The sequence below is a fragment of the Mesoplodon densirostris genome, chromosome 4 (assembly GCF_025265405.1).
Source record: "Mesoplodon densirostris isolate mMesDen1 chromosome 4, mMesDen1 primary haplotype, whole genome shotgun sequence".
NCBI classification, from domain to species: domain Eukaryota; kingdom Metazoa; phylum Chordata; class Mammalia; order Artiodactyla; family Ziphiidae; genus Mesoplodon; species Mesoplodon densirostris.
The window spans coordinates 44,405,356-44,424,104 of record NC_082664.1 but is presented as its reverse complement, the minus strand read 5'-3'; the positions used below and the strand labels follow the sequence as shown (position 1 = coordinate 44,424,104).

General features: G+C 37.4%; 2 protein-coding genes across 11 annotated transcripts in view; one reads left to right on the top strand and one right to left on the bottom strand.

The window, feature by feature from the left end:
* Positions 1–1,119: 1,119 nt before the first annotated feature.
* Positions 1,120–16,874, bottom strand: TIMM9 (translocase of inner mitochondrial membrane 9). The gene is made up of 5 exons (XM_060098081.1): positions 16,592–16,874; positions 14,195–14,283; positions 3,243–3,307; positions 2,794–2,889; positions 1,120–1,794 (listed from the first exon to the last, which is right to left on the bottom strand). Exons 3-5 carry the CDS (start codon positions 3,279–3,281, stop codon positions 1,660–1,662), a joined length of 270 nt encoding a protein of 89 aa, XP_059954064.1. The 5' UTR covers positions 3,282–3,307; positions 14,195–14,283; positions 16,592–16,874; the 3' UTR covers positions 1,120–1,659.
* Positions 16,875–17,242: 368 nt separating this feature from the next.
* The window catches only part of KIAA0586 (KIAA0586 ortholog), a 107,347-nt gene continuing 105,840 nt past the window's right edge, over positions 17,243–18,749 (top strand). For 3 of the 10 annotated variants that reach the window (XM_060096142.1, XM_060096140.1, XM_060096141.1), the window contains exon 1: positions 17,274–18,109. In XM_060096142.1, coding sequence (XP_059952125.1) covers positions 17,854–18,109 — 256 coding nt within the window. In that variant the 5' untranslated portion in view covers positions 17,274–17,853. Of the gene's footprint in view, positions 18,110–18,749 lie in introns of all 10 variants that reach the window. The other 7 variants (XM_060096136.1, XM_060096135.1, XM_060096134.1 and 4 more) reach the window with 7 other exon arrangements.

Sequence of the window (18,749 nt, the reverse complement as noted above, 5' to 3'; positions counted from 1 at the left end):
TCTGCTCTAAACTTATAAATCTGTTTCAGGGGAGCACTGAATGGGGGTTGCACATCTCAGCAATGCCCTTTTGGTGTGTGAGCAACCACAGGAACTTCTGAAAGTTTTCAAACACACACTTCCTCCCAAGGTATTTGATATGCTACTGCGCAAAATTCCCCTTTTTTGCCAGGTAAGCACATACTTAATTATCTTTGTGAAATGAACACTGTAAATAACCATGTTGGGCTTAATTATATAGAAACAGTGAAGTATTGATATGTGTGTGAATGGCCCAAAGTTTTAAATGAGTAAGATCTGAATTTTTGTTTGCTTTTCTTGTCTTCAGATGAAACAAGCTTATTCTTTCATGTTCCTTTGACTATAATGAATTGTATATTTTGTTGAGTATTATACATGTTTCAACATTTCAACTTTAAAGTTAACATTGTTAACACTGTTTATCTTTGTACTTTCAAAGACATCACAATTGTGGACTGACTGCAATGTCAACAGAGGTCTATAAGTTAAATGGTATTGTTAGCTAAATGACCTAATGGCTTAAAAATTAGATGTAATACAGAAAACTGTAAATTATCAAAGCAGAATAATACTTCTACTTTCCAATAATATGACAGATCATAGAAATCACTTTGGTAAATTTAAACATATATAGGCTAGTTAGTGTTCTCTTGAGTACAAGTTTATATTGGTAAATGTAAGCAGACTGATACCTAATAATAAATTGGCTCATGAATGGTTATCATTTGATACCAAACTGCTGGGTGTACTTATGCATCAACTAGAATTTCCTGCAGTGCTTGGATTTGTTTTAGGATTCATTTAGCTCTAAGACACTACTTTAACTTTGGTTTACTTTTTATTACATTGATCACATGCAGTAGCTGAGAGTACACTGTATATTGTTGGTCTGACTTGGAATCATTCATGTTGGATTCTCAGCTTTTGAATAAAACACAAAGCAATATAGTCTCCACTAAAGCACAATAATCAATTCTTAAACATTTGCAAGCTAGTCTCAGATGGGATGTTTCCTGAAGATACATGAAAATGTAGCTAGGATAAGAATGTGTAGTGCCCACCCTGACACAAGAAGGGAGGCAAGAAAAGGATCGTGCATTAAATTGATAAGCAAGTAACTATTTTATGTATTTACCAGCAATTTCAGGCAGACATGAGTGAACAGGAATACTTGGAGGATGATCCTGATTGAAAAACATTTCAATGTATCCACAATCCAGTCAGAATGCTATGGTGCTATATAGTATAAACTGCTCAGTGATATTTCCATTTATTTTCCTTTTAGTAATAATTTTTTTTTCTATCTCATACATGATTGAACACATATTTTGCTTTAAAATTAACAGTCATAATTGAAGAAACCATGGTTTATTTCTCTAATCAAGTGACCAAGCTGCTGAATCTTAAGGCCTCAACAAGTGTTGCATCTTATTATTTTCATTGAACAATAAGACCTATTTTGATTATTCTGGTAAACAGCAACTTTGTTTCCCCAGTGGTTTCCGTTTGCCAAACAGTCATGACAGATGGTTTAACATGGTGGCTACTGCTTTCATGGGATTCTGTCAGGTGAATCCTCATTTCCAGTGCAACAGGTGTTGGCAATCTTTCATCAAAAGTCCATGCATTAGGACTTCTCTATCGTGGTTGGCCAAGGAGTCCTGCTTTGGCAGCCAGGGCTTCATTCTGCTGAATATGATATTCCTGAAATCTCATAGATATTCGTTGAGTCATTTTTAAATATTTCTGTAAGCAATGCTCTGAACAGGTGGTCTAGAAATAAAAAGATCCAAGAGGCAACACAAAAATATTAATTAAAAGAAATTGCATCTATTCTAAAAAAATAACCAGTGGGTACTTTTTTTTTCTTTGAATATATCTGAGAATTAAATGGTATTAATGAGTAGCAAGTGATCACAGCTTTCAATTGTTAATACTTTCATCCATTTACAAAAATTAATATATACTGAATGCTTACCAGTTTGGAGGTACTAAAAACAATGGTAAGTAAGTCCCTGCCTTCTGGACTAGATTTTCTGCAGGTATGTTTCAATATTAACTGAAATCCCACATTCCCATCTCTTATTCTGATTGTTAAAATGTAGGCCCAGTATCAGGTTTGTTCTTTTTAATGAGAAACTCCATTCTCAACATTCTTAATTTTCAACTTTTTACTTTTTAATAAGATATTGTACTTAGCATCTCTCAAACTTGGTCACTTATTTAACAAACACTTATTGATTGCTGGTTATATGTTAAGTTCTTGGCATGAATATTTATCAACATATTCCACTGGAGGAATTTTATGTCTCTTTTAGTCAATATATAAATGTTTTGAAGAGGATATTAAAAGTTAAGACTTCTAATAGGATTAGGCAGTATGAGCCACCAAATTCAAGCTCTACTTTTTCCAAAATTAACCTGAGTTCTCAAGGTCAGATAGGAAAGCCATGTCAAGTTTCTCTAGCCTGGCCATCTTGACTGAAAGCTAATTATTAAGAATCTTTGCTTTGGAACAATGTATTCAGCAAGTCCCAGGCATCTTCTCTAAAAAAGTCTGCCGTAGTTCAGTGTGGCTGTGATATTAAATTTGGCATCGTTAAACTCAATGCCACGGGTCTGGCTGCTTCAAGTTCCTCTGAGCAATGGAACATATAAAAGGTAGCCTAAATTCCTGTAGTAACTAGGAACAAGCAAAATGCTTAGGGGGATCCCATTTATATTGTTTATGATGAGCTTAGAGAATTTTTAGTGGGCAACACTTTTTCATACCTCTTCAGGTTTTACTTCTCTTGTTGTGAAGTCTTTAACACAGTCCAAAAAGCAGGTTTCTGTAAGTTTATTGTAGGTTCCAAGAAATTCCTTAAACTACAAACAAATCAGAAGGTTCTTTAATATTTGGTTTTTAAAACAAAGATGTTTTAAATACTGATGTATTTAGGCAAAATACCCTGTAATACTTGAAATCAAAGGTTCTTTTGCTACCTTAAATGGGTATAATATGATCTACAAAATATAGTCAGATTTTATAGTTGAATATTTATTATTTCCTGGATTATCTTTCAAATTATTTGAAAAATGAATATGCTTCATATCATTTAACATCCATCTGTGGAAATGAAATATAAATAGTTATTTTGTGAGATCACTGACTGACATGGTTATATCCAGTAGTGCCTTAATTTTTTGCAAAATCCTTTTCCTTAATTATAATACCTTACCTGTTTTATCTGATCAGATTCTGGTATTTGTGCAGCCATATTCGTTTGGTACGTTTATTAGTCACCTGATTTAAAAGTAAAAAGTTTGTCAGTCTGTATACAAATGTCTTTAGGCTAGTTGAAGGTAATCAAAACAAGCATAGATTTTGAAATAGCATTGAAACAAGTCTACCTGAAACTACTGTTCATATTTTATAAATTTCTGATTATGTAATTATATGCCCCCCCAATCTCCCAGGTCATTAATAAGAACCTTACAGTTTAGAACTCAATTTTCTTAATGCTAGCTATGAGAACCAAAGGCCCTATCTAAATCTCCAGTTTTAAGACAGTTTGCTCTGTTACCTTGCAAAGCTACGTATTAAAGTCCCATGCGTAGTAGGGTTTTATGGGAAAGAGCTCTCTGGTGTCTTCATATAAGTACTTAACTATCCCCCTGGTTCCTAATACAACTTAGATCTGTGCTACTAAAGATCCTTTTACTATCTCTATGTAAATGCAAAGGTTCTATTAATTAACAAACACCATCCACTTATTAATCAACAACACTCATGAAAGAGAGTTCTAAAAGACTCTAAGAGAAAGTTACAGGAGTTGTACATTCTACAGTTCAAAAAGGGTAATCACAGAGACTTACCAGAAACTTCTGAAAATATGACACTTTTGATCTAACTTGGGGGCAACAGAGAAGTGAAGATAAGGAAGTCAAAGAGTGTTTCTGAATTACTGGGATTTTCACATATCTTAAATGGAGGACCCAGGATCAGTTCATTATGATGTAAGAAGAATGTATCACGTTATTTACTTATTCTATCCTGGCTAGTTCTAAAACAGATGAAATCTCATAAACTGGATGTGTATCTCATTCTTACTAGCTCATCAATTATTTAAAGTGGCTGTGAAAAGCACGAAATTTTCATGAAGCTCACATGGAGATTAGGAAATTCAAGCTTAGGGCAGAGCGTATGCTACTATCATGAAAGAAAATTCTCATTTTGATTAACAAATACAATCAATGGTAATTCCACTCCAGCATTCCCAACCATGTATAAAACTTTACCTCTTTTGCATTTATTCTTCCCTCCTCTTTTGTCCTTATCCTGTAAGTTCACAAGTATTACTGCCATTTTTAAAAAGTTATTTTTTCCACATGCAAGGGAAAGCACCAGTTCTTTTCTATTTGCTATCCTAGTCTCATTCCAAAATTCTGACTGTCTATACTTCAGGGAATCTCTGGTTTAGTAGTAACAGTTATAAACTATCTTTTCTATTAAAATTCTTCGATATCTGCTACAAACAATGCAGTAGAGGTTTCAGATTAGCCCAACATTCAGGCAGCTAGTGTGCCATAAACACCTAAAAAGTTACCAAGAATGCTCTTTATTCCTATTTTACTTCACAGCTTTATAAATAATATATATATTTTAACCACATAAACTATCTGAAAAATACCAGGAATTAACTGAAGGTCACAAGTTTTCAGGTATTGCTGTGACTATCATCATTGATATGTCCCAGGTAAGATACTTCCATTATAGTTACTCTTTGCTTACTTAAGTCATGAAACACTGATTCCACACCCTCCAACTATGGTACTGCATAGAAATACAAACCTAATTATTCCATTATTTTCTAATATCAACTTCAAACTTATTTACAGTTTGAGATCTCAGCAGTTACTATTTTGCTAGATAGATATGGGTAGATATTCATTCAGTAAACATTTATTTAATGTACCAAGTACTGTGCTAGTTATGAAACCAGCCATGCTTCTGAGGTAAGATGCATCTTTATAGCTGCTATAAAATTTTATCATTAACCAGCCAAGAAACAGAGAATCCTGTAAGTATATCATACAGTGAGGTTTAGGATTTGTGCTTCTGGGAAGGTGGGGTAGATGTGCTTTTCCCTATTATTCTCACTAAGTACAACTAAAACCCCTGGACATTACACATAAAACAAACATAAGACTAAAAAGTAGAAAGGAGAAAGTATATTAGCTAGGGCCCTTGGGACCCAAGAAACATCACAGTAGTGAATTCTCTCCCTTGTCTGGGGTCTCATATATCACAAATTTGGAGCTGAAAAAGCTGGCAATCTGCAGATGCCAGTTGGGGTAGTCAAAAAGCCCCTCCGTACCCCCAGCCAAAAGTCTGCCTTCTCTAGCCAAAAGGCTAGGAAAGGGGAAGCCTATAAAACAGAAATCTTTTAAACAATAACTGCTGTACTCCAGGCCAACACAGAAAAAACTTTGGTTCTCATCCCCACCCACATCAGCATAAGCCAGATAGACTTCCACCCTCACTAGGTTGTAACGAGACACTCCAACTCCCACACCAGAGTAGTGTCAGAGAAGGGTGATTAGGGAGCAGGGACTTTAATTCTTGCTGGGCATTAATAAGGACCCCTCCCCCAAGTGTCAGTGGAAACTGCATGGGGAGCCTAGACTTCCACCTCCGTTGTCAGTGATGAAGTACCTTTCTCCCTCCCTTCTCGGGTGGTATCACAGGAGGCCTCGTTGAGATTCAGGACCTACATACTGCCCCATGGTAATCAGGCCACATGCCCTCCTATGGTGTCAGTGGAGGCCACGTGGGGAGTAGTAATGAGGCACTCCAGTCCTCAGCCAGGGAGACACCAATGAAGGCCTAGTGGAGAGCCGTAACTCCTATGCTCAGCCAGCAGAAATGAGGAACATCACCCCCACCCCCTGACACACACACACACACACACACACACACCCCACCCACCCTCTCTAGTGACAGAGTGAGGAACTTGGACTTCTACCCTCACCTGGCAGTAATAAGGTGCCCCCCCCACCATGAAGCAGTGTCAAAAGCAGTCAGCTAGAGGAGAAGGTTTAAACAAGATCTAGAGTCTCATAACACAAGATGCAAAATGTCTAGGTTACAAAAAAACCGAAACAAACAAAACTCATTCCAAGAACTAAGATCTTAAAAAAAAAAAAAGATGTCAAACACTGATGAGAGATGTTAGAATTATCTGACAAAGATCTTAAAATAGCTATTATAAAAATGCTTCAATGAATAATTAAGAATGTCTGAAACAAATTTAAAAACTATAAAAATCAGCAAAGAAATATAAGATATCAAGAACCAAATGGAAATTTTAAGAAGTGAAAAATAGAAAAAACCAAAAGAAGCTAAACAGACAGAATCAACAGCAGATCGGAGGGGATAGAAAAAGGAATCTGTGAAGGAAGGAGGAAGATAGAATTATCCAATATGAATAATAGAAAAATAGAATTAAAAAAATGACAGGGTACCAGGAATCTGTGTGACTGTGACAAAAGAACTGACATTTGTTTTATTAGAGTCCTGGAAGAAGAGAAAGACGGCAGGGCTGTTAAAGTACTAAAGTAATGGCTGAAAACTTCCCAAATGTGGCAAAAGAAGAGAAGCTTACACATTCAAGAACTGAATTGCATTCCAAAAAGCATAAACACAAAAGAAATCCACATCAAGATACATCATAGTCAAACATTTAAAAACTAAAGACAAAAAATTTTGAAAGCTGCAAGAGAAAAGCGACATCTTCTATAGGGGAAAAACAATTAGGATGATAGCAGATTTCTCATCAGTCAACCCAGAAACCTGTATCTAGCAAAAATATCCTTCAGGAATGAAGGTGAAATTAAGACATTCTCAAATGAAGGAAAACTAAGAATTTGGTGCCAGCAGACCTGCCTGAAAAGGATTAAAGTTCTGAGCAGAAAGAAAATGATAAAAGGAGACTTGGAACATCAAGGAGGAACAACATAGTAATAAAAATAGGAATAGGTACAGTACCCTTTCCTTTTCTTCTTGAGTTTCCTAAATTATATTTGACAGTTGAAGCAAAAATTATAAAACTGTCTAACATGGTTCTAAATGTATATTTTATTTTTTTATTCTTAATTAGTTTTAATAAATCTGAATGCTTCTTATCATCTACTCTTTTTTTTACAACTTTATTGGAGTATAATTGCTTCACAATGGTGTATTAGTTTCTGCTTTATAACGAAGTGAATCAGTTATACATATACATCTGTTCCCATATCCCTTCCCTCTTGCGTCTCCCTCCCTCCCTAAATGTATATTTTAAATGGAGAAGGTAAAGGGAGGTAAGGCTTTCTCACTTCACTGAAACTGGTAATATGCTGACACCATTAGACTGTGATAAGCTTTGTATATGTCATGTAATACCTAGAGCAACCACTAAAAAAGAACATAAGGAGATACACTCAAAAACATTATAGAGGGCCTCCCTGGTGGCGCAAGTGGTTGGGAGTCCGCCTGCCGATGCGGGGGATACGGGTTCGTGCCCCGGTCTGGGAGGATCCCATATGCCGCGGGGCGGCTGGGCCCGTGAGCCGTGGCCGCTGAGCCTGCGCGTCCGGAGCCTGCGCGTCCGGAGCCTGTGCTCCGCAACGGGGGAGGCCACAACAGTGAGAGGCCCGCATACTGCAAAAAAAAAAAAAAAAAAAAAAAAAAAAAAATTATAGATTAATCAAAATAAATTACAAAAAATATTCAAATAATCCACAGGAAGGCAAGAAAAGAGAAACAAAACCAGAACAAACAAAATAAAAAATAAAATAGCACATTTAAGCCTTAATAAGCAATTACATTAAATGTAAGTGGTCTAAAGAATCAATTAAAAGACAGATTTGGGGCTTCCCTGGTGGCGCAGTGGTTGAGAGTCCGCCTGCGGATGCAGGGGACGCGGGTTCGTGCCCCGGTCCCGGAAGATCCCACATGCCACGGAGTGGCTGGACCCGTGAGCCATGGCCGCTGAGCCTGTGCGTCCGGAGCCTGTGCTCCACAACGGGAGAGGCCACAACAGTGAGAGGCCCGTGTACCACAAAAAAAAAAAAAGACAGATTGGCAGAGTGCATTAAAGAAATGACCAAGTATATGTTGTCTATAAGAAACTAACTTCAAGTGAAGTAAGTCAGAAAGAGAAAGACAAATACTGTATGCTGACACATATATATGGAATTTAAGAAAAAAATGTCATCAAGAACATAGGGGTAAGACAGGAATAAAGACACAGACCTACTAGAGCATGGACTTGAGGATATGGGGAGGGGGAAGGGTAAGCTGTGACAAAGTGAAAGAGCGGCATGGACATATATACACTACCAAACGTAAGGTAGATAGCTAGTGGGAAGCAGCCGCATAGCACAGGGAGATCAGCTCGGTTCTTTGTGACCGCCTGGAGGGGTGGGATAGGGAGGGTGGGAGGGAGACGCAAAAGGGAGGGGATATGGGAACATATGTATATGTATAACTGATTAAATTTGTAAAATAAAAAAAAATTATACTTAAAAAAAAAAAAAGAAACTAACTTCAAATACAGTGATACAGACAGAGTGAATACAAAAGGATGGAAAATGATTTATCATGCAAGCATTAATACAAAGAAAATAGTGGATATATTAACATCAGATTAAGTAGACTTCACAGCAAAGGAATTTACCAGAGACACAAAAGGACATTAAGGGTCAATCCACCAAGAAGACATAGTACTCCTAAATGTGTGTGCCCCAAGCAACAGAGCTGCAAAATATGTAGAGAGAACTGAAAGGAGAAAAAGACAAGTATAGTTGCAGACTTAAACATCCCTCTCCCAACAATTGATAGAACAACTCAACAGAAAATCCACAAGGATACAGAAAAACTCAACATCATTACCCAACAGGATACAATCTACATTTATAGAACATTTCACCCAATACCACAGAATACACATTTTTTATTAAGTGCCCATGGAACACATACCAAGATAAACCATACCCGGGACCACAAAGTAGCCTTAATAAATTTAAAAGAATTGAAATAATACAGAGTCTGTTCTTAGACCACAATGGAATCAAACTAGGAACCAGTAACAGATAACAGGAAAATCTCTGAACATCTGGAAAATAAATAATACTTCTAAATAATCCATGAATCAAAGAGGAAGTCTCAAGGAACTTTTTTAAAAAGTCACTGGACTGAATGAAACTGAAAATACAGCATATTAAAATTTGTGTGACACAGCTAAATCAAGTGCCAAGAGGAAAATTTTATAGTACTAAATGCATATATTAAAGAGGAAATGCCTCAAATCAACAATCTATTTTTTTTCTTTTTACCTCAAGAACCTAGAAAAAGAGCAAAATAAACCCATAAAGCATGTAGAAGGAAGAAAATAATAACAGAAATCAACCAAAATGAAAACAGAAAAGCAACAGACAAAAATCAGTGAAATAAAGAGCTGGTTCTTTGAAAAGACTATAACAGACAAACCTCTAGCAAGACTAACAAAGAAAAAAAGTCACATATTATCATTATCAGGAATAAAACAAGGTATAGTACCATAGACCCTGCAGATATCAAAAGGATAACAGAACTATGAACAACTCTATATACATAAATCTAACAACTTACTCATGAATTTACTATTATCCTGATATCAAACCAGACAAAGAAGATACATACAAGAAAACTACAGAAAAATATCTTCATAAAATAGACATAAAAATCCTTAACAAAATAATAGCAAATACAATTCAGTAATATATAAAAAGAAATATACACCTCTAATAAGTAGGGTTTATTCTAGAGATGCAAGGCTAATTCAATATTTAAAAATCAATAAATGTGATCCACCATATTAATAGATGAAAAAATAAGTCATGATCATATCAATTGATGCAGAAAAAGCATTTGACAAAGTCAGTACCCATTCATGTTAAAAACTGAAAATTAGGAAGAGAGGAGAACTTCTTCAACTTGGTAATGTACACCTACAAAAAAACCTACACCCTGTACTACATAGTTAAAGTAGTGAAAGACTGAATACTTTCCCCTAAGATAGTGAGCAAAGCCAGATGTCTGCCCTTACTACTCTTACTGAATATACTGCTGGAAGTTCTACCCAGTGCAGTAACTCAAGAGAAAGAAATAAGACATATAAATTGTAAAGGAAGAAAATAAAACTGTCCTTCTTTGAAGATGACATGATTGTGAACATAGAAAATCCCAAAGAATCTACAAAGAAACCCTAGAACAAGATAGTTCAGCAAGTCAGCAAGATCACAGTATACAAGATAAACATGGCAAAAATCAATTGTAAAAACTGTAATTTTCAGTGTTACTGAAATTAAAAATACAATACCGTTTATAATCACTCAAAAAAAAAGATTTATGGGTAAATCTAACAAGGCATGTACAGGTAAATCTAACAAGGTATGCTGAAAACTACAAAATGCTGATAAAAGAAATCAAAGTCTTAAATAAATGGAAGGACACATTGTGTTCATGGATTGTTAAACTCAGCATAGTAATGATGTAAATTTTCCCAAAATTGATATACAGGCTTAATGCAATTCCTATCAAGGTCCCAGTAACATTTATTATAAATATAGACAAGATTATTTTTAAATTTATATGGAAAGCAAATGGACTTGAACAAATTCAAAAAAAGAATAATAAAGTGGGAGGAATCAGTCTACCTGATTTCAAGACTTATTACATAGCTACAGTAATCAATATTGTGTGATTTTGGTGGAAAAGCCGACACACAGATCCATGAAACAGGATAGAGAACCCAGAAATAGTAACACAAATATGCCCAACTGATTTTTGGTAAAGATGCAAAAGCAGTTAAGTGAAGATAGCCTTTTCAACAAGTGGTGCTGGTACAACTGTACATCCATAGGCAAAAAATTTAACCTCAAAGTAAGTCTTTCACTTTATACAAAAATTATCTCAAAATGGATCTGGGACTTAAATATAGAATGTAAAACCCATTAAAACTTTTAGAAAAATAGGAGAAAATCTTCGGGCTTTAGGGCAAAGAATTCTTAGACTTCACATCAAAAGCAAACTACATATCTGATAAAGAACTAATAACTAGACAATATAAATAAGTCTGCAAACTCTATAGTAAAAACACAAATAATCCAATTAGAAAATGGGCAAAAGACACCTCACCAGAAAGATATAGATGGCGAATAGGCACATGAAAAGATACTCAACATCGTTAGCCACTAGGGAAACAAATTAAAACCACGATATATAGCATTACACACCTGTCAGAATGGTTGAATTAAAAAAATACAGTGACAACACCAAATGCTGGTGAAAATGAGGAAAAACTGGATCACTCAGATATTCCCTAGTGGTAATGTGAAATCATATAGCAACTGTGGTAAACAGTTTGGCACTATGTTGAAAACCTAAATGTACAACTATCATATCACGCAGCAATTGCATTCCTGGGCATTTTTCACAGAAAAATGAAAACTTATGTTCACACAAAAACCTGTACATGAATGTTTATATACACTTTATTCATAATAGTCAAAAACTGGAAGCAGGGGCTTCCCTGGTGGCGCAGTGGTTGAGAATCTGCCTGCTAATGCAGGGGACGCGGGTTCGAGCCCTGGTCTGGGAAGATCCCACAAGCCACGGAGCAACTGGAACCGTGAGCCACAACTACTGAGCCTGCGTGTCTGGAGCCTGTGCTCCGCAACAAGAGAGGCCGCGATAGTGAGAGGCCCGCGCACCGCGATGAAGAGTGGCCCCCGCTCACCACAACTAGAGAAAGCCCTCTCACAGAAATGAAGACCCAACACAGCCAAAATAAATAAGTAAATTAAAAAAAAAAAAAAAAACTGGAAGCAATCCAGATGTTCTTCAACAGGTGAATGATTAAACAAACCGGTACACCCACACCATAGAATAGTACTCAGCAATAAAAAGGAATGAGGTACTGATACACGCAACAGCCTGGATGAAACTCTAGAGGATTATGCTGAGTGAAAAGCCAATCCCACAAGGTTATATACTATATGATTCCATTTATATACCATTCTTGTAATGACAAAGTTACAGAAATGGGGAACTTAGTAATGGTTGCCAGGGGTCGAGGAGGGGGTGGGGGAGGAGGAAAGTAGGTGTTACTATAAAAAGGCAACATGAGACTTTTGAAATGGAAATGTCCTGTACCTTGACTGTATCAACATCAATATCCTGGTTGTGATATTGTACTAGTTTTGTAAGATGTTACCATTGTGGAAAGCTGGGTAAATGACACAGGGAGCTCTATTTTTTCTTACAACTGCATGTGAATCTACAATAATCTCAAAAAATTTGAGGTTGCCCAGCTTTCTAATCCCTGCCAAAGAACAAGGTACAGTGTGCATTGTGGTAAATGTCAGTAAATGTTCAGAACTAGAGTTCTTTTGGCTTCCTACTCAGAAAACAGCCTGAAAAGATCCAAGAACTGGTAAGATAACTTTTGTGGTTAGGTGTTAAATGAAAACTTTGTTTTGTGGGAACTTAAAAAAAAAATACAAGAGCAATAAAACAAGAATTAAAGGAACCTGGTTTACCAGCAGGCCTCTAGCTCAAAGCACAAAAGGTTATCCAAAGACCTGTTCATGTTCGCTAATTATAATGCCAAAATCAGCTTCTTTTTCCTGTTCCTATCCTAGTATTTCTTCAGGTTAAAATTCATATATAATATGACTTTTTCAAGCAGAGGTCAGAGAGGCCGAAAGTATGAAATCTTTAAATGTTGTTTAACACTGCTGACTCTACGTCACTTCCCTCTTGGTATACAGCTCATAGTGACAAATGATGCTTGTTATTGGGAAGTCTTTGAAGAGATATAGATGAGGAGCACCCCCAAATGTTGTTTATATGAATTTTCTTGATATTGTCTTTTTTTTTGCGGTATGTGGGCCTCTCACTGTTGTGGCCTCTCCCGTTGCGGACCACAGGCTCCGGACGTGCAGGCTTAATGGCCATGGCTCAAGGGCCCAGCCACTCGCGGCATGTGAGATCTTCCCGGACCGGGGCACGAACCCGTGTCCCCTGCATCGGCAGGCGGACTCTCAACCACTGCACCACCAGGGAAGCCCGATATTGTCTTTTAATATACACTCCTTAACAGTATATCTCCTCCTTTAAATGAAATAAAGTTTATCAAATTATAAGAGTAATATAACCTATTTCTTAAGAATTTGGAAAATAAAAAATATTTCTACTACTCAAAGACCACTGTGTTAACATTATGATTTCCCTTTCTCTAGAATCATTCAGTTATATATTTTATTTTTTCAAATATCTTTCCAGACCCACAACTGAACTCAGGAGCTAACAGTCAGGGGACTTCCCTGGTGGTGCAGTGGTTAGGAATCCACCTGCCAGTGCAGGGGACACGGGTTTGAGCCCTGGTCCGGGAAGATCCCACATGCTGTGGAGCAACTGAGCCTGCAAGCCACAACTACTGAAGCCCATGCGCCTAGAGCCTGGGCTCCGCAGCAAGAGAAGCCACTGCGATGAGAAGCCTGCACACAGAAAAGAAGACCCAGTGCAGCCAAAAATAAATAAATAAAAATAAATTTATTTTTTAAAAAAAGCTAACAGTCAGCAATTTTCTTAAGTCTGCCTATATCTCCAAAGCTCTTCTCTGTAGTCACCAATATTAAGATTATGGTATACCTAACTGAAGGCAGTTGTTCCTAGAAAATACTGTAGATGGTTGAGTGAATAGATGATTTTCAAATTTACTTGCTAGTTTGTGTCTTCTGAGTCTTCCAGCTTTCTATCTTGCAGTTATTTAATCATTAGTTATGTTGACTGACAAAGTCCAACAGCCATACAAACCACCTGATAGTGAGAAGTGGTAGAAGCAATGTGGCTGCCCTTTTATTTGGTCCTAATTACCAGATATTACAAGCAAATGTTTGTTACTGTAGAGGCAAATATTCAATCAGGGGATACCTTCTGGTTATATCCCTGAAACCTGAAGAGGGAGGGAAGGGATAGAGAGTTCTAGCATCTCTGGCTTGGGCCTTAGGAATGATTACAGCAATGCTAAGTAATTTTTGTGTCAAACAAAATATATCATAAAACCAGGGAACTTAAGAGAATTGTTAGTCATCAAGCTCAAACCTTTTCTGATGCATGAGTTTCTTTTCTGTTCTTGAAAAGTAGTTGTCCAACCTTTGCTTGAATGTCTCCAGTGAGGCCTGCTTTCTCACCTGGAAAATGAGGGGATTACAGTATGACTGCTGAGGCCCCTTCAAGCTCTAAGTCTGTTTGATGAAATCTAAACTTCTGCTGGCTAAGGCATTTTTTGAAAAGCCTTTTCCTTTTCAATAAGTGAAATTAGTTTCCTCAATCTGTTCTGAGGTTACAGTTATTTAGCATATGTGTTATTATGTATTAAAAAATACTTAATATCCTATTTTGCCAGGTAATATGTATGTTCAGGTGAACACACAAGGATAAACAATTCCCAGAAATTTCTGAGTATAAAAAAAAAATAAACTAATCAGGATGTGGTGGGAAGATACCCTCCATTTAGTCTTTAGAATCATATGCAGATTTCTACCAGGTCTGGAGCCAAATTTCTAATTCTGTTCAAACTTAGTTTACAATATGTGATTCTTCTGATGTCCTTGGCCACTATCACTATAACTGATCCTGGCCTCAGCATGGCTGGTACTGGTAATTGGTAATCTTGTGATTCAGGCAAGGATCATGAATGGATGATAAAACTTCTGGGTGATAGGTTGGGGAACAGGATATATGCATTGTATCAAAGCATCTCCACAGGTTACTTATCACAAAAAGAAAACTGTCCCTTTACATTGGGAAGATCTGCCAGTCACCACCTTAACCGGTGTGGTACCACCTATGTGCTGTTCTTGCCAAAAATGTTTTATGTGATTGATTATGAGGGAATAATTAGGAACAGCCACAATTTGGGACTATGTGTAGAATGACTAGACTGGTCTTTTCTAAAAAAGTCTTAAAGGAAAGGGGTAGAAAGGGCTGTTCTATAATATGAGACTAAAGAATTAAGATAACTAAACAGTTGTGAACTTTGGAACTCAAAACCATTTTTGAGTTTTAAAAATAAAGACTTTTTGGGATAATTGGAGAAATCTGAATATGTTATCTTAGGTGTGATAGTCATATTGTGGCTATGTAATAGTATGTTCTTAAGGAGATACATGCTGAAGAAATAAGGGTTAAAGGTCATGATGTCTGCAACTTGTAAGTGGTTCAGCAAAAAAACCCTGTATATCTCTATATATATGTATATAGAGAGATATGAGAATGGGAAAGAGAAAGCAAATAAGTAAAAGTGTAACAACAAAAAAGAAATGAAAGAACAATCTTGTGAGCCATGTTATTTGTTCCCGGGCTATCTGTTCTTTATTTGATAGGTGAGATGTCTAAACTGATCTGAGCTAACTTGCTAGATTGACATAAAATAGGACTCTACCACATGTCCCTTTACTTTAGATCATTTGCAGCAGCTTTAGGAAATTGTGCCTGATTAACTGGCAACCCTAACTTAATCAGAGCAAAACATTCTTTTGAAAGATCACTGCATGCTCCTTTTGGGTTTAAAGGATGGCTTCAAGGCCTTAAAGGATGAGCCTATGAGCACTGGACTAGATGGGGGCAAGATTACTTGGGTTTTAATCCCAGCTCTGATTAAAGGGTTGTAAGATCCAAAACAAGTCACATTTTTAATGAGTTTCTACACCTAGGAGCACACCTTAGAGGGGAAAGGTCACTTTTTCTTTTACATCTAAGTTTCACCTAGAAAATAAGAGAGATAAATCATCTCAAAAGTCTCTTACGGCTCTGACACTGTCATTATATCTTTTAATTTCCATAAATTATAAAACAAATTGTGAACAGATACTACCTAAAAGCCTGGTAATGAAGGAAATGTAACTGAAATACAGAAACTCATCAAGATTTAAAAGTTCTCTAAAGCTGAGCCCTTAAGGTCTCTTTTAATTCTAGGATTTCTTCTATCAAAGTAGACAGCTGAGATGTAAAAATAAATAAAAATTTGTTATTTAACGTTTACATCAGATTACATTTTTTGCTTTGATTAATCTTTTAGTAATGCGTAAAGGGAAACGTTTAAGTAATGCATCCTCGAAAATTAGCAAATCAGATAAGGTGTGTTGGCCCTGGTCTTCTGTCTAGAGAGAATTTTTCAGTTAAAGAAGGGTTCAGCTCAAGGTCACAGGGTGGATGCCTTACAGTCTAACTCACTGTCCCAAAACAAGACCCCGACTCCCCAAACTTGGGTTGAAGGTGGCTCAGAGCCTCGTATTCGACCCTCGCCACAGTGATGACACTGTTCCGAGGCAGGTCCCAAACCCGATCTGGGGACGCGTTGCCCGGCTCCACAGCCCCCCATAGCCCCAGGTAACCGCGGCGGCCTCCTTCTGAGACCCTGCCACCTTTCCCGAGCATAGTTTGCAGTCCCCCCGCCTGGAAACCCGCGATTCTATGGACAGAGAAAAGAGACCATACTTAAGGATAGACTCTCGCATCCGACACCAGTAGGAGGCTGCGGGGCTCCGCTGCCAGTCGAGTCTGGGGGCGGAGGATCTGGGTCAGGGCCGGCGCCGCAGCCTCAGGATGAACGAGAACACGTGGGAATGGCGATGTCAAATAGCTCTTATACCCTACTTCACCGATTCGTTATAACGCCGGAAACTCTAGAGGAAAAAGCCGATATCATAAACGAATTTTTACATCCCCTGAGAATTGATTTTTTTGATTGTCTGCTTAGACAAAGCTATTTCTTTCTCCTCAACATCAACACGAATCTGTCGAAACTTTTTGTAAAACTAATTTACTTAATCTCGCGTCCCTAACGGTCTCCAGGAGCTACCCTGTAAACAGTCCCTAATAAACAAGATTGGTATTATCATCTATGTTGGGAGCTCTTCGGGTCTTGGATGAAACGCCCGAGTGTTATTCAATGTTTTAAGTCTTGTGGGGCAATGTACTGCCTTTAATAAAAAAAAAATTCACACCCGTTTTAAGCCTTTTATGTTGGGAGTTTGTTTCCACCCGGAGAGGGATGGAAGAGCACCGGATAGCGTTTAGCTTTTTGGTTGGATATTTGGGACGATTTCATAGCGCGCATGCGTGTTGTGTCTGAAGGGCGGGTTTAAAGGGAAGTAGGTGTTGACCCGCGGCTAACTGAAGCTGTCGTCAGGTTAGATCCGTGACTCTGCTGTTGCCGAGGGTTCGGAAGACGCAGAGGGGTGAATTTAGGTGTTTGATGGTTGCTTCTGGAGGGGTGTGTAAGACTCTTTGGCTGAAGAAAGCTATTAAGCTTATGTGGGTGATTTTGAAAAAAATAGCATTTCGGTTTTACCTGCTTGACTCCCTCTTCTCAAATTTTAATTCCGCCTCCACATCTGGTTGGTTTTGCACTGCCATCTCTCCGGTTGGGGAGTGCTCTGTGTTATTGTTATTATTGCTTATGAGGCCATTCTCTTGTCATCCTCACTTTCAAATAATTGGCATGGTGCATTAATAGACTGAGTGGGATTAATGGGTAAATATGTTCTAGTCGTCTCTAATCCTAGATTAAATACCAAATTGAAATTTCTAGCTTTGGGCATAGTCTGTTTAGACGTTTTATTTAAAAGTTGATGACTGCATGTTTCAAAATCACTTGAAATTCACGTTTTCTTTATCATACTCCCACTTTATTTCTTCTCCCCTACCCCTGCCCCCCCGAAATCCTCAAAGCGGTGAAAATTTTGTTCTGAAGTTTTATGGACCCAGAAGAAAATTCTGTTCATAATTGTGGGACTAGTTTTGTTACCAGTAATATGAAAGGCTCTGAGTTTAGCCCGGAAAAGAAAAAAAAGGTTAAAATACCAGCGAGGAGACTTCGTGAGGTAGTTTCTCCAAATCAGGGAGATAATTTGCCTTTGCTGAAAGATGAGTTGTCCCGTGTTCCTCCAGCGTTGTCTGCAAATAAACGTCTTCCTGTTAGAACTGGGAAGAGCTTGAATGGAACGTTGTGTGGTATGTGATTCCGAATAGTTTCAACCAGTTTTCACTTCTGTAAATCTTTAGTCTTTATTTTCATTTCGTTTTTTGTGTTTCAAAATTTAGAGGACTTTTAATGTTTAAATTCCTAAATATATGTCTAGTTTGTACAGGCGTTTGAAAAGTGACCCCTTTTCCTGGGAAAATGGACAGGCACTGACAGTCTACATCGAATAATACTGAATAGATAAAATGAATAAAACATTTCGTATTTTGTTTTTTCTTTGCGTGTTTTTGGCACACTATTCTTGTCCACATCTGTGATGGACACACTCAACTAGTGTAATGTGCTTACTTTTCACCAGTAGTGCTGGTTTTTTACTTTCTGTTTGGATAGTAGAAAAGCACAATTTCTGCCTTTTGATGGCTTCCATGTCCCAATTCACTTGTCTGGAGCTCCCTGAAAGTGAAGATAGCATACGCTTTACCCACTTCACTGGTAATCAAATTAATGAATATAAGCGCAAAAAACAAAAGAATAAATAAAGCAGCTTTTATAGTGCTGCTTTTGAGGGGTACAGCATAACATAGGCCTGCTGTTAAGTCAGGCTTTTATATCATGTGCATGTTTTATTCCTGGCAAATGACTGTACCCATAGTTTGTTCAAATCCAATA